The 14,828-nt window shown below is 45.2% G+C and overlaps 1 protein-coding gene across 1 annotated transcript in view; it reads right to left on the bottom strand.

The window, feature by feature from the left end:
• Positions 1-14,828, bottom strand: part of PLXNA4 (plexin A4) — a 443,874-nt gene that overhangs the window by 108,388 nt on the left and 320,658 nt on the right. The window contains exons 6-8 of the mRNA XM_042816033.1: positions 7,537-7,660; positions 4,157-4,310; positions 1,680-1,779 (exon numbers count right to left, since the gene is read on the bottom strand). Coding sequence (XP_042671967.1) covers positions 1,680-1,779; positions 4,157-4,310; positions 7,537-7,660 — 378 coding nt within the window. The remainder of the gene's footprint in view (positions 1-1,679; positions 1,780-4,156; positions 4,311-7,536; positions 7,661-14,828) is intronic.

Raw genomic sequence — 14,828 nt, 5'->3', positions numbered from 1 at the left:
AGTCATGGTGCACCAGCAGTCTCATCTGGCTGATCCTGCCTCCCTCAAACGTCATGCAGAGGCCAACCAGAAAGTGGTATGCCTCAAGCTCAGGATCAAGTAGGATATACTGTCCCACAGGCTTCTTATTATGATTTGAGTCCAGAGTGATGGGGATCCTGCACATATTTTGGCTGTGTTCTTCCTTGTCTCAGCAGAGACAGGAAGACGCAGCAGTTTTTTGGGTAGCAGAAGGCGTATTTATGAAGTCACCTATTCAGAGTATAAGAAAGAGCCAGTCCCACCATTTTGCAACCATTTGCTCTCCTACACCCATAGTCCTCATAGAGCATGAGCTGCGAAAACTTTTTCAAGACTATTTTACAGCACTGACTTATACCTACATCACATTTTTTAATTTATTTGATATGATGTCTGTCCACCAGGAACCACACTGAGCCATAACAAATTGTTTACACAAAACAAGCACTAGATGGTAACCACTCCTGGTTGCTCACTGTCAGAGATCTTCATGCTGCTGCAGTCTCTGAAATACCTGAAGGGGATTTGGAAGGAAATTTTCCTGGCCTCTATGTGCCACTGGGTTTTTAATGGGCAGGAGTGGAAAAAAATGCCTCCAGGATAGCTTGGCTAAGCGCAGCAGGCAGACACACACCCTCAGTCCTGTCTTTCTGTGAAATCTCGTTCAACTTCAATCCACTCTCAGCTCTGGTACAGCGAGCTGTTCTTCAAATTGGTAACAAGTGCTTGCTCTGATACATCAAATTAAAAATGGATAGTGTATTATAGTTTGTCAAGTAAGGAACCAAAACATGCCATAAATATTTAACACCACCATCTCTCCTCCTCTCCCCCCCAACACTTGCTTCCTGACACTGTTTGTCAAAGCAGCAGGAACAAGGAAATAGGATTTGCCTTTGCTTGTGAATTGCTGAGCCGCAGTAATTATCTGCTTTTGGCACTTCTGATGGCTCAGTGGTGGTGACAGAGCCCTCAGTCTTGCTCAGGGGTGGATCAATGTGCTGGAAGAATATCATCCTGCTTTGGCAGTCTTACTCTGGTGGGGCAGCTGCTGTGTACCAGCTAAATCCCATGATAATGTGGCACAGGGCAGGAAAGGAAATTGCAAGATAGAGAAGATGGGTTTGAAGAAATCAGCTGGGCAGTCCCCACTCTGTTCACATCACACAGAATCCACAACTCCCATCTTTCCAGATTTGGGAACTCAAACCCATGCTAACGGCTGGGGCAGGACCCTGCTGGCAGGACTGATATGGGCTGAGAAGGGCTGGAAGTGTGGATTTTTGGGCAGAATCCAACCATCCACAAACAACTGCTTCTAGGAAGGAAAAAGGGCCCTTTGCTGAAGTCACAGATTGCTTTTGACTTGCTTCAATGCAAACTCCCACTGATCCTCCTTTCCCTGAGGGACATGTGATGATGTACCATCACTCAAGGCAATGCTCTCCTCCATAGGAGGACCATAGTGGAACAAACATTTACTATGCCACCTCTGGTTTTCCCAGGAGAGACAGCATTGTGCTGATCATTACTGATATCATTCTGACTGCTGCTCTCCTCCACACCTGACCAAATTCCTGAGGGACACACGCCTCCCTGGGTTCTGTGGCAGATCCAGAGTTGGGATAAAAAACAGGTATCAAAGGAACTTGACGTACGAATTGTGGACACTGCAGTTGTAGAAGACGAAGCTGGTGCTGGCAAAGGTCATACCCGTTTCCTTGGACTTGAGCTGGAGTTGGACTATGTGATGGTCTCCTAAGAAAAAAAACCAACATATACAACAGTTTGTGACTGTTTTAGCACAGTTGTTTGGCCATGCCACCAGTCTGAACAAGAAGCTGGTCCTGAGTAAACGAACTAGTTTATCTTCAGAGGGTGAAGGAATGGCAATAAAATCTGTCTACAGCTCAGACCTCCAAAAAGTACATCTGCCTCCATAATGGTATTGCAGTGCTGCATTAGGTCTTCACCACTGGAAAACTGCAAGCAAGGTCTGTGCTGGATGATACCAACAGGTCTATGTAATAAATCTCTGATTTCAAAACTATGGTAAATGAAGTCAGCAAGTAGGAAAGCTAAGTGCAAAAGAGTAGATGGAGATGCCTGGAATAAGAAGCTCATTCAAATAGAGCACTGTCCATAAGGTTCTTCATTCCTTTAGGTTCATTTAAGTCCACCAAAGGAAGGGGCCTGTGGGAGATTGGGCATATCTTCTTCTCACCATCATTATTTATCATCTCTGAATATAGCCCAATACCCAGGACAGGGCAGGGATTCCATGTCATTCACCCCAGTGTCCATGCACCCCAGTCTTTGGCTACAAACAACCCAGTTTAATGTGGGAGAGACATCCATAAGCCTCTGTATGCTTCTGGAAGTGTCAATCCATTTCCACAGCAGACCCATCAGCAGCAAAGTTTGAGCCTCAACTTCTGGATACTAACTCCCCTTTCCCACTGCTTCCAAGCCAAACAGTCAAGTGCTACCTCTTCTCACAATGCTAAAGGCACTATTCAAAACTCAGCACGTGTGGGAAATGACTGGGTACAGTAATTGCAATAATTTAGTGGGGAAGGGACCCATGTTTAATTCAAGACTTTGGCTTGGCTAGCCCTTTCACCTCTATTATTTTCCTTCTCAACCTGAAAGATTCATTAATCAAACAGGCCAAAGTAAACTTGACAATTCATCTCAGCTCATCCACCTACAGGCATACACACATACATACCACATACACACACAAAACCACACACTTCACTGAGCACGTTTTGCTGCCAGTGCTCAACTCTGCTGCCCATCTGCTGCCGTCGGCTTTGACAGCTCTGTTAACCACTTCATATTTAACAACTTTGCCAGTGTCTTGCATATATTTTAAAACAGGATGTGAGGATTGGATGGCTTCGGGGATCAGATGTTCTACAGAGCCACACATCCCTTGTTTAAATCCAGTTTCTGGCCCTATGCATGGAAGACTTGGTCTCTGCAGAGGTGCAGAGCACCAGCTGCTGAAGTTGATACAAGCTGCAGGTGCTCAGCATCTCTGGAAACCACACTTCACATAAATCTCTCTCTTGTTCTGCCTTGAGTTTCCATTGCTATTTTTGCTTGCTTGTCAATTGTAGCCTGGCCTGAGACAGATGTCTGTATCAAGGAAATAGTTCCTGGCAGCTATCTTGGTAAGCAAACATAGTTGATGATTCAGTGGGACCTGAAAATGAGAACAGCCCTTTGGGGGCTTCTTTTGGGACCACAGTGGAGAGCACACGCAGCTGTGTGCAGCTTGGGGAGAGCAGGGGGAGGTGATGGTGACAGCTTGTGTAACTTCATTTCTGTGGCCTGTAGGGATCCCTGGAGGCTCTCCAGTAATATTTCACAAGAAGCCAAGGAGTATAATGGCTACATCCTCTCTGCACTTCATGAGGTGATCAATAGAGTTGAGGTTTTTATAGCAAACCTCTGCAAGAGCCACAGGTGCTCTTGAAAGTATCAAGAAAAGCATTAGAAAAAGGAAGCCAAAAAGGGCATGAAGCTGGGGATAAGGGGCCCATCCTGAGAGACAAGGTATTTCTACACTGAATCATTCAGGGGTGGAGCCAGCAACAAAATGAGCATGAGCACAGGAGCAAAAAATGGCCAGTGACAGAGAGAACAACTGAACACGCAGATCTAAAGGTAAGATGAATAGGATAAAATTGTGGAAAGGATGTTCAGGTCTGCAGGATTTTCTTGCTGCTGTGTTGTGATGTGTTGAGAGCATTTCCAATCTCATTACTTGGGATGTACCACACCAGCTTGGGCAATAAGCGAGTGGAGATCCTTCATCTGACTCTCGTCTTTGTTAGGTATAGGCTACTACCACTCGGTGGCAGTCTGAAGACATGTACTACCATGCATATAGGCACCTAAAAGCAGGTACTGATAGTGTAGCTCAACACTCACACATAAACTCACGCATTCAGCTCACTCATGCTACAGCTGTAGTAATCACTAGAAGCATAACCCTCACCCCTATGCCTTGCATAACCTGTTCCCAGGCTCCCATATGCCAAAATCTTGGAGAACAAGCAAGATGAAAGACATAAAGATAAGGGATGAGGAAGGGTGGAAGATCTGAGAGCTGTGTGGTACTCACCATTCTCTGTGATGATCTGCGGTACCTCTTTGGCAGCTGGTGAGATGCACTGGATCTGACTTCCCACTACCAAACCATCCATCTCTGACAGGTCCTCAAAGGTGCAGTTGACTCCTGCTGACAGCTCAGGGACGTTGTAGGTCTCCAAGACCAGCTGCAAGTGAAGATGGAGGGAGGGAAGAAGAGACAGGGGGGAAAAAAAAAAAAGAGAGAGAGAGAAAAAACACTGAGCTGAACAACAGAGCTGGGTCAGCAGGAGAGAATTACACTGGAGAGGTTGGACAAAGAGCCTCTTGCTAGAGAGAGCATCCTCCTTCAACAGAAAGCAGCGATTCAGGAGAGGGATGTGTGTGTGGAGGGGGAAGGGGATGAGATGCTGATGCCAACACAAGTGGTACGTGGCTATGCAGGGACAACTGCACTGCATCCCAGTGCTGCTGGGTCAGTGGAGGGGAGGGAGTGCTCTCTATCTGTCATGCAAGTGTAAGGTTAAACAGGGAGTCTTTGGAGCCGGCTGTGAAGACCAGGGCTTTGGTGGCCCCAAGGCACGCGGTTTCTGAGGAAGGTGACTACTACTCACAAGAGGCACTCTGCAGACTACAGAGAAACTGTAATGCTCCAGTCTAACTCTCTACGGCCTGCTCTCCTAGCATCAGCAGATGGGGGAGCGCTCTGTCACCAAGTTCCTGCGTAAGGAGAGTCTAGTTACAGGCTTCAGTTCACCACAATAAACCTCTTTCTCTAGAGGCACAACAAATTTCTCCTGCCCATCCCACCAAAGATGGCCTTAGGGGCATGCTGCGTTTGGGAGCTATGCATAAACAAAGCTGTGAAGGAGGAATTGCCCAGGTTAATTAATCATGTGCACCCACCGGCTTTGCTATGTCATTACCCACAGTCAGGAAAGGAAAGAAGCATGTGGCTGTTTTTCTCCTCTAGCACAGGACCCTCATGCTGCCATTAGGTCAGCTAAGGTTCCTCTGCTGTCCATCATGAAACGTCTTGCCCAGCCTGCCCTTGGATCACAGACATGCCATGTCCAAAGGCAGAGAAGCATATCAGGCTACTTTTATCACCTGCTAATGAGCTATTATAGATCTAGAGCTATTGTGGCCAACCACTAAAGCCAGACACTTGAGGCAGGCACAAACGCAAGTACTCTCCACACTTGCCTCGGCTGTGAACAAGCTGAGGCCCCATCTGTGGTGACAGCCACTGAAAGGAGACACAAATGCATACTGAAGTGTTTTTGCTACCAGTACAAAGAACAGAAAATAAGTTGGTGATGTCCAGGTGATAAAGCAGGAGAGGATGATATCATTGCTTTTGCTTACTGCTTCTTCACATTGTGTTTTCCTCACTAAGAGAAGGTTTGGGGCTATCCCTTAATGCTAGACCTTATGGCTCATAAGATAGAAAGGACAAAGATGGGCCTTTGCTCTGCATAACATTAAAGCCTTTGTGAAATCTGTTTATTTTGTAGTGATGGGAACAGCAGTGGGAAAGGAAATCATGTCTTTGGTGGTGATTAGGAAAAATGTATGGGTGTTTGATAGATTTATCACTCGATCTAAATCCATTCTATCTCCTCATCTATATACTGTTAGAGATGGAGAAGAGGAAACTTCTGCCTAATTAATATTGTTGTTTGTGCACAGAAGACGCGGAATAAAGATGGGTCATGGAGAAGATATGGCAAAGGACAGAGCAGCAGTGCTTGGCCATAAACCTCATGAGCCAAGGTTCACCTGGAACAAACAAGTCCTACATCCTTCAGGCCTTTTCTGGAGCTTCTGCAATGAGGGAAGAACACAGACTTCACTCCAACAAATCTCTCTTCTCACTGATCCCCAAGTTACTGAAACACTCAGATAAAACTTTGCAAGTCTCTGTTAACAACTAAAAGATAGACGATTGGCTGGCCACACATACCTTCTCTGCCTCTGCGGGCAAGAACTCAATATCATCCCTTTGCCCAGATGAGACTCAGTAAGGACACCATCAATTCATCTAACAGTGCTCCTCTCTGGGTTTGCTGAGAGATTATCTGTGGTGATGGTGGATGAGCTGGGACACCAGTCTAAACAGGTCTGGGATGAGATTCCCATGGCAATGTTGCCCATGGATGGGCAATAGTTAGACAATTGCAGCTAATGTCAGAAGCTCGGGGTTGGATTGCCCTGCCAGAGTAATCCAGAGGCAAAAGTCTTTTATTCTGTTATCAGTTTCAATCACCCTGAGCCAGCTAGTCCCCCAGGATTTATCCCAACATAAAAGAATTCAAAACCTACTGAGAGAATAAGAAAAGGGAACCTTGAACTCCCAGAAGAACAAAGTGCTTAAGATGTCTCAGATCAATTTTGTTTGAAGCCTCAGAAAGTAAAGTCATAGCAAAGTTAAGAGGCTGAAACAAAGCAGTAATGAATGGACATGCAGGCTTTGAAAGGCTGATTTCATTATCACTGAAGAAACCCTAGTACTCCAAAAACTATCACCTAGAAGATATCTGGCAGCTACGCCTTCAGCAACACCATGTAGACCTTTCAGAGCGTGGGACTAGTCAACAGCTTAGCCAGATACAGAGCTCTTGGTCTTCAATTATCACTTCAGTTCCAGCCCAAACTAGTATGATCAAAAGGACAGAGCCCTAATAACCTGGATAAAATGCATCTCTTCTCCTTTTTGGGGAATACTGGAAATTCACCATGTAAGATTCTGCTGTTATGAGTAGGGAGAGAAACAATAAGCTAGTTAGAACTTCCACAGAGACTTCTTACTTTACATCCAGATAAAGATCAGGATCTACTTGTCTGCCAGCACTCACTGCGTGGCTTACATTGGCTGCTGTCTTCAGTAGCTCTAGGGCATCAAGGCTCAACTTTGTGCTGAGGAAAGTCATATGCGCTAATTATGCTTGCTCAAATGACTTGGCAGACTTCAAGTTTATTGAAGTAATTCATGATAGTCCTCACTTGTCCTCTTTCTAGAAGGTCAGTTCTAACTGTGATAATGTCCCTTGCTTAAACTCCATTCCCAGGCATTCACAAATCCCTCTCCCAAGGAAGTAGACAACCTCACTGTGTGCTCAGAGCACTTGCAGGACATGTAGTTCCATCACATCTGCCCTCAGCTCCTCACAGCAAAAAGGGAAGTCTCTTTCCACACTTCCAGCCAGGATAACCAGGGACTGAATATGCCCTCCCATGGTGAATATTTCACTGTGCCAAGCAAGACATCGGGGAACTTAACGGACTGTGGAGCACCTTTGCATCATGCTGCCAGCCCTTCCCAATCCTGCAGAATCCAGGTTGCACATATCTGGGTCTATCAGACCATATGAGCAGATTAAACCTGAAGGGGACAGTGACAACATTCCTTACCAATACATTGTACTGGGAGACAGAGATGTTGTTGGGATGCACAGTCAGCCGGACACACTGCTTCATCTCCGAGGCGAATCTCCGAGGCTCGCTGGAGCGCTCACACCGCTCCTTCCTTGTGCACCTGAGCAAACAGGAAAAGAGATGGACAGGGTTAACATGAAGTCAGGCTGGGACAGGGAGGACGTGGGAGAAGCAATCATTTCAGATGCAAAGTCAACACTTTTCCCTTTGGGACTGCAATGGTTGGAAAGCCTTCAAAATGTGGTACATCTTATGGAGGGATGAATGTCCTTATAGACTGGCTGTACACAGTCTATGTTATTTGATCCTTCTAAGGATACTGCAAATTTGTGATACTTTTGAGCTGCTAGTATCACTCTGCTGAGAAGGAGCAGCTCTCCAACCCAAGGAACTAAAGTGGTCCCTAGCAAATACAGGTTTCTTTGGCATCTGGTTTGAAAACACCTAATGAGAAGTTCCCATGGTTGAATCTGAAAAAGTTCCCAGTGAATGGCAATGAGATGGGTGGACGGCACTTCAGCAGAAGTCCCTAAAATTGTTCATTCTTTGCCACGAGTGCTGAAAGCACGGTCACCATCTCTGATCTTTTCTGCCAGGTGTAGACACAAGGCAGCAATGTGAACTGGCAGTGGTGTGTCCCACCTCAATCCATGTTTGCATTCACTTGGAGTAATCTGCACTGCACTCAACATGTGCTGCTAAGGCCACTGCTTCAAGGAGGATATCTGCCTAAAAATCCACAGGGTTAATACAAAAGGACAGCTCCAACTGCATGCCAATTACCTTTTGCCATTAAGCTAATGTTATGGACTTGCACAGGGTGTCTGCAATAGATTTCGTTATTAGCAGTGCTATTACCCCCCATTAAAATCAGCTATAAAGACTAAGTGCAGATGTTAAATTATTCACCCACTCCCAGACTTTGGAGTTTTAATTGCAAGCTCAGAGGATTTGGTGGAGGATTAGCTCCATGATCACCCCTCACCGTGCTTTCTTCCAAGAGCAGAGGTTGCACCTCTATGCACAGGGATTTGCAGGCAGGAATCTAAGGCAACACATGTGAAACAAATCCAGCATATGGCAGACTCTGAATGTTACAGAGCTTGGAGTTTGGCCTTAAACTTTAGGGCTTAGCTTCTCTCTAGCAAATGACACTAGATAAAATGAACGTCTCAATTTAGAACTCATATTGCTCCATCTTTATGGTAAAGTTGTGTGTTTCCAGTGGCAGGCACCATAAAGAGAGATCTCTGCCGTTCTCAGCAGGCTCTTGGTTTGCTTTGCAGATATAAGAGAGCAAGAGCAGCACTGCAGCTCCCTGTGAGCATTCATTCCATTAAGTGTCCTTTAGTGCTGCCGCATGCTGGATCAGGAGTTTTAAATGCGCAGTCTCCAGAGGGCTGGATGGATAGGAGATTAACTGCTGTAAGTCTCCTATCACGGAATGAAAGCCACAGCAAAATGCTGACCTGAGAATTTGGTAAGCACTTCTGTAAAACAAATAGGCACAGCAATCCCATTAAAGCTCTGTGGGGCGTAGGAAATCTCCTGAGAATAGCTCAGATGGAAACTCGTTTGGGGTTTGGTGTCAAAGCACAAGAGCCTAAGTTCTCCAAGAAGCCCAACTCCCTCCCATTTATTCTCTCCCAACTGCAGCGTGACAGAAACATCTGGATTTTCTAGAAGTAACAGAGCAGTTCAAGTGCAGCAGCACAAGAAGTCACAAATGCATCCAGCATCTTTGCACAGAAGGACAACACACTGGTCTAGGTCAAGCTCCAAGGAGCTTGGTTTGTCTTCCCAGCCCCACCATAGAGCTTCAATACAATAATCATAGAATCACTAAGGTTGGAAAAGACCACTAAGATCATCAAGTCCGACCATCACCATCATGCCCACTAAATGATGTCTTTCAAAGACCTTATAAGACCAATCAAAACCTTATCCTGCTGTTTATTGCTCACAGACATCAAAGAGATGAAACTCTTCAGACCAAAGCCTCACTCAGACTGATGCATCTTACAGCCTTGACATCTGTTGAAAGGTGTATTACAATCCAAATAATGAAATGATGGAAAACTGCCTCAAACTAAGCCTGGTTTTAGCATGAAGATAAGGTTGCAATGTCATGTTCTCAGGAATTAGGTTCTGGCAGATTGAGAGTAGCTTCTGCATTCTTAAATCTGCTCCCTGCGCTGACACTCTGCAAGCCAGACTTTAATTACAGGATCACACGTTATTATTTCTTTTTTCCATGGGTGACCTCAGTTCTGCCACTTCATAACATTTGACTTTAACTGTCTGACTTTTCCAGTGAAATGTCTCAATTTAAAACAAAAGATAAAAGAAAAAAACAAAACAAACAACAAAAAAAAACACCTGGCTCTGCCTCACACCCAAATGTGGTGACGAGGGAACTCTGCCACACAGAGCCAAACCAAGCCTGGCTTTGAGTAACTGATGGGGTTCAAAGCTTCAAATAAGTATCGCAGATCCTCTCCTTGAGCCAGCAGCATAATTGATTGCAGGTAACTGACCCCAGCTGCTGCCTAAATCAAGACTAAAGGCATAATGCCACCTGCCAGTGGGTTCTGCAGCTCAGAGCATGCAGGGAGGAGTGATTGAGGCTCTTCTCCAGAGTCTTTTGCACATGGTTACACCCATCTCCCCTTTCCTGAACCACCTCATCAATCCTAAGTTGGAGTACCTGGGGCAGGAAAAGGCATAAAGCAACCTTTCTCTCCTGTCTTCTGCACTGCCATAAATCATAGAATCATTTGAGTTGGAAAGGACCTTTAAAGGTCATCTAGTCCAACTCCCTGCTATGAACAGGGACACTACAGCTTGATCAGGTGCTCAGAGCCCTGTCCATCCTGACCTTGAGTGTGCCGAGAGACAGAGCATCCACCACATATCTGGGCAACCCATTCCAGTGCCTCACCACCCTTATCATAAACATCTTTTTTCCTAATGTCCATTCTAAATCTCCTCTCTTTTAGTTTGAAACCATTTCCCCTTGTCCTATCAGACCCTGCTACAGAGTCTGTCCCCTTCTTTGTTAACATTACACTCTCCCTCAGGAGTCAGGGAAAACAGCAGGGAAAATTGTTTCAGCACGTGAAGAGGAAATGATTGTCTTCTGACATTGATCTCTTAAATCCCCAAATGGTGTCAGATGAGAAACCAAAGCAAATGCAGCAAAGCACCTGACAACTAAGGCAGCTGCCCAAAGGGGCCACTGTAGCCCAAAAAAGAACTGTGCTCTCAACTGCTGCATCTGTTGCCCTCTCTATTGCTGCTCCCGTTGAAAAATATCTTGTACTGCCAATAATTGCTTCTCTTTAATAAAATATCAGTAACTCCAACGTGCTGGCTCTGTCAATACGCTGAGATCACTTTCCACTGCCATACAACCTAATTCAGTGCTATTCATGCTATAATTAGCTGGTGTATAACTCCCACCCAGTAGCATCACATTACACTTAAGACACCTAAAAGAGCATATTCCATTCCTGAGCTTATTTGCATAAGATTACGGTATAGAAGTGACACTTCTCTGTATATCTTAATAACACCTGCTATTTCATATCAGCTGCATCTTTAACAATTGCAAGTGTCCTGCTGCTGCCTAAACCATTAGTGCAAACACTAAGAAACTGGTTCTACCACTGAACCATGAGGAGTATTATCACAGAATCACAGAATCACAGAATCACAGAATTGTAGGGGTTGGAAGGGACCTCCAGAGATCATCGAGTCCAACCCCCCTGCCAAAGCAGGTTCCCTACAGTAGGTCGCACGGGTAGGCATCCAGGCAGGTCTTGAACATCTCCAGAGAAGGAGACTCCACCACCTCCCTGGGCAGCCTGTTCCAGTGCTCCGTCACCTCACTGTAAAGAAGTTCTTGCGCACATTTGTGCGGAACTTCTATTATTTCCTCCTCACCTCCCATAAAGAGTAAATACTGCTAACACCAACCCTCTGTTCACTACCCTCTAACCAATTATTTTAATAATGTTAAATTAATACTTTGCACACCTATAGCATCTCTCATCCGAGGATCTCAGAGGGCTGTGCCTGGAGCTAATTAATCTTCACAACACCTCTGTGAGGTTGAAGCATTCAAATTCAGAGACAGGAGAGGGAAGTACAGATGCATACACGTCCAACAGCCAAGCAAATCCCAGGTTTCTTGAGGATGCCATGAAGACTTCAGTTAGGGATGGCAATTAAACCCCAGCTTGATCATCTGGAATTTAAAACAACATTCCAGGGCCATATTCTGCTACTACTTGCTGCATTGGCAGAGGTGTTATTCTACCTCTGTAATGAGATGTCAGTGGCTCTTCTACCTTGATGGGTAGATTCAGGTTTCGCCCTAAGCGTCCAGAATTAGAAGAAGTAATCCTATTCTTTAAGTTCCAGGCACCTGGATACACCAGACAGAAGAAGAGTCAAGAGGGGTACTCATCCATTTGCAAGCTCTTTGTTTACCTGGTACACAGCATGGAAAACAGATCATGCTGCTGAAGGGTTGCCAGCCTAGCAGAAGGCATGCAAGTCACGTGCATGCTTTCACCTGCCTCTGCCTCTCCGTGAAGACACATCTTAACTGATCAGATGTAGGGAAAAAAACAAACACAATAAGACAAACAACAAAAGATCACACAGCACACAAAGAATGAAAAACCAAAAACCCATAACCTTTGTTTTTCATCCTGGCCTCTTCTGGGCAATGTCTTTGTTTCCTCCATGCCCAACGTAGTGGAGCTCTTATGCTTGCTGAACTGTTCCTGTACAGTCCTACAGACTATCATCTCCACCCTATCAGGTTACCCTCAAGAGTTTCTCTCATACATCTCTCTCCCACTTTAGGATTGTGTCTTTGCCATTTACACCTTACGGGTACCTCAGCTCATCGTGAAGAAGTGGATGAGATCACAACATCTGCTGGGGATGGAGCTTGGTTCAGAGCTGACAGAAACAGTAAGAAGAGCTCTTCTGACTGTGTAGGATCTAAGAACAGGGGAGAAAACTGAGGAAAAGATGCTGACTGCAGAGATAAGGGTACATGGAAAGAGTAGTGCCAAGAAGTGCTGGTTGAGGCCAACCCTCATGAGAGCAATGTGGCGAGACAGAGGGAGATAGCTCTTCTCTGTTCCTTCTGCTTCTTGTCCATCTCTCCATCCTACCACTGACTGAAATGCCTGAAATGCTGAGCTTTGCTTTGGGTAAGCAGAGGGAAACTAGAGGAATGGTGTTGATGCAATCTCCCCTTCCAAACAGGATGTTTAGATGCTGATCCAGATCCACTGTGTAGCTCTGCCAACCTCCTATTTCTTGCACCACAAGGGAGACACACTGCACCAATGCCTCTACAGACCAAAGTCTCCAGACCTCTTTTCAGGTTTTCAATGGGGACAAACTTCTTCCCATTCCTCTGAGTTGTGGGCTAATCCTTCATATCCATACTGCCAGCAAGCCAGCCTTCTGTACCACCTATTACGAGAAACTAAATGCATTTAAAAGGCAGGATGGTCCTTACCACTAGCCTCTCTGGTGGTAATTATTTTCTGCAACCTATAAAGCCTTTATAAGATCATGCAGCGAGTTTCCCTTCTCATTTGGGCTTATGGGATGCTCAGCTGCTCGGTGCTGGTGCTGTGTTGTGTCCTGGGGCCACAGATCCTTGAGGCGAGGTGGGGAGTTGTTCTGCTAATTCACAGCATCAGTCAGATCTGCTGGAGACCAAACTAATTGACACCCTGAGCAGACAAAATAGACAGAGATAGATAGTCCTGGGAGGAGAAAGCCAAGGAGGAAGCTTCCATAAGGTAGGATTTTTTTTTTTTTTGCTCTCTCTTTTTCTTTTTTTGTGGTTGGGAGGAGGAAATAGTGCAGTCAGAAAATCAGCCTATATTCCTGATGGAGCCTTCCTCATTAAACCTATAGCTGCTGATAGAGGACACAATCTTAGTTTTCTGTTTTCCTTTATTTTTCCTTTATTTTAAAGTTTTTAGAAACAGACTGGAACACTCAACTTTTTGAATATGAGACAAAAAAACAGCGTCAGATTTCTGACAGCAGAAAAGGACAATCTGCAATTTTGTCAATTAAAAACAACTCTAGACAAATGAGTGATGATTGGATCTGATCAGAAATTGCTACTCAGAGATATTTTGCTTTTTTTTTTTTTTTACAGACTGCAGTTAGCACACTATAGATCACTTTATCCAGAAAAAAGAGAAACACGTTATTAAAAAACCAAACAAACAACAACCACAAGAATTCCCAGCAGTGAAACTCAAACAAATTATTTCTCTTTGTGGAAGCCTGCCATTTGATGGGCAGTGGCTGTCTTTAGGTTGCTGCTGCATTGCAAGACTCATAATGTGGCCATGGAGGTGGACTCGCAGGGAAAAAGAGGAACACAAAGCATCCGTACTTGATGCCAAGGGTGGGATAGCAGCATTAAGAGTTCAGTGGCTTGTATTTGCTCAGCTGATCTAAATGACACCTTGCTACCATCTCCAAACAGGTAATTTGTGGGCATCACGGTTTTGCAAAAGGTTTTGACATTTCAGCTCTCTTTTCTGATTCCAAACAGTGACATTTCCTTCAGGGGACAAATTCACTCACCCCTGGACAGAATAATCACACACACCTTTTCCTTACGCCTTCCCCCCCCTGGTGCTGGTGAACTCAACAGCGGTAGGTGACATCCAGACCCAATACAGATCCCACTCACATCAGCTAGGACCAGCCATAGAGGCAACATGGGACAGTTTGCTGGGGCACAGGCTCCATGCTGGCATCCACATTTGCTTCCCTTCAGCAACTTCCCATCTCAGTCTTTGTTTTTTGTCATGATGTTGGATGTGCAAGATGGAGATGTTGCCTCTCCTCCATCCCCTTCATTTTCATCTTGAAAGCATTTATCTACACTTTTCACATGTGTCTTCATGTCCTCCTGTCATTGTTTGGTCCTGCCTTCTCTTCTTCTCAGGTTGTATGTCTGCTTGGAATCTCATTACCGGGATTGTCATATGCCTCTTAATCTCCACATGCTCAACCCAACATAAACTAAGATATGAGGAAAAAGAATATGGTCCTGGGCAGAAAGCTGAGGACAAGGGAACCATCATGCACATCCCACACTCTTCATGAGGACATAGGTGTGCTGGACCAATGTGAAGACCCCTGCGGCCATAGGCACAAGCACTCCGAGCTCTCTACTATCACAAGTGGTCTCCTTACCAGGTGCACTG

Source organism: Centrocercus urophasianus, unplaced genomic scaffold, assembly GCF_019232065.1.
Source record: "Centrocercus urophasianus isolate 14NV4802_14NV808 unplaced genomic scaffold, USGS_Curo_1.0 seq_15, whole genome shotgun sequence".
NCBI classification, from domain to species: domain Eukaryota; kingdom Metazoa; phylum Chordata; class Aves; order Galliformes; family Phasianidae; genus Centrocercus; species Centrocercus urophasianus.
Note: the sequence above shows the minus strand (reverse complement) of the source record. Positions and strands in the feature narration are given on the sequence as shown.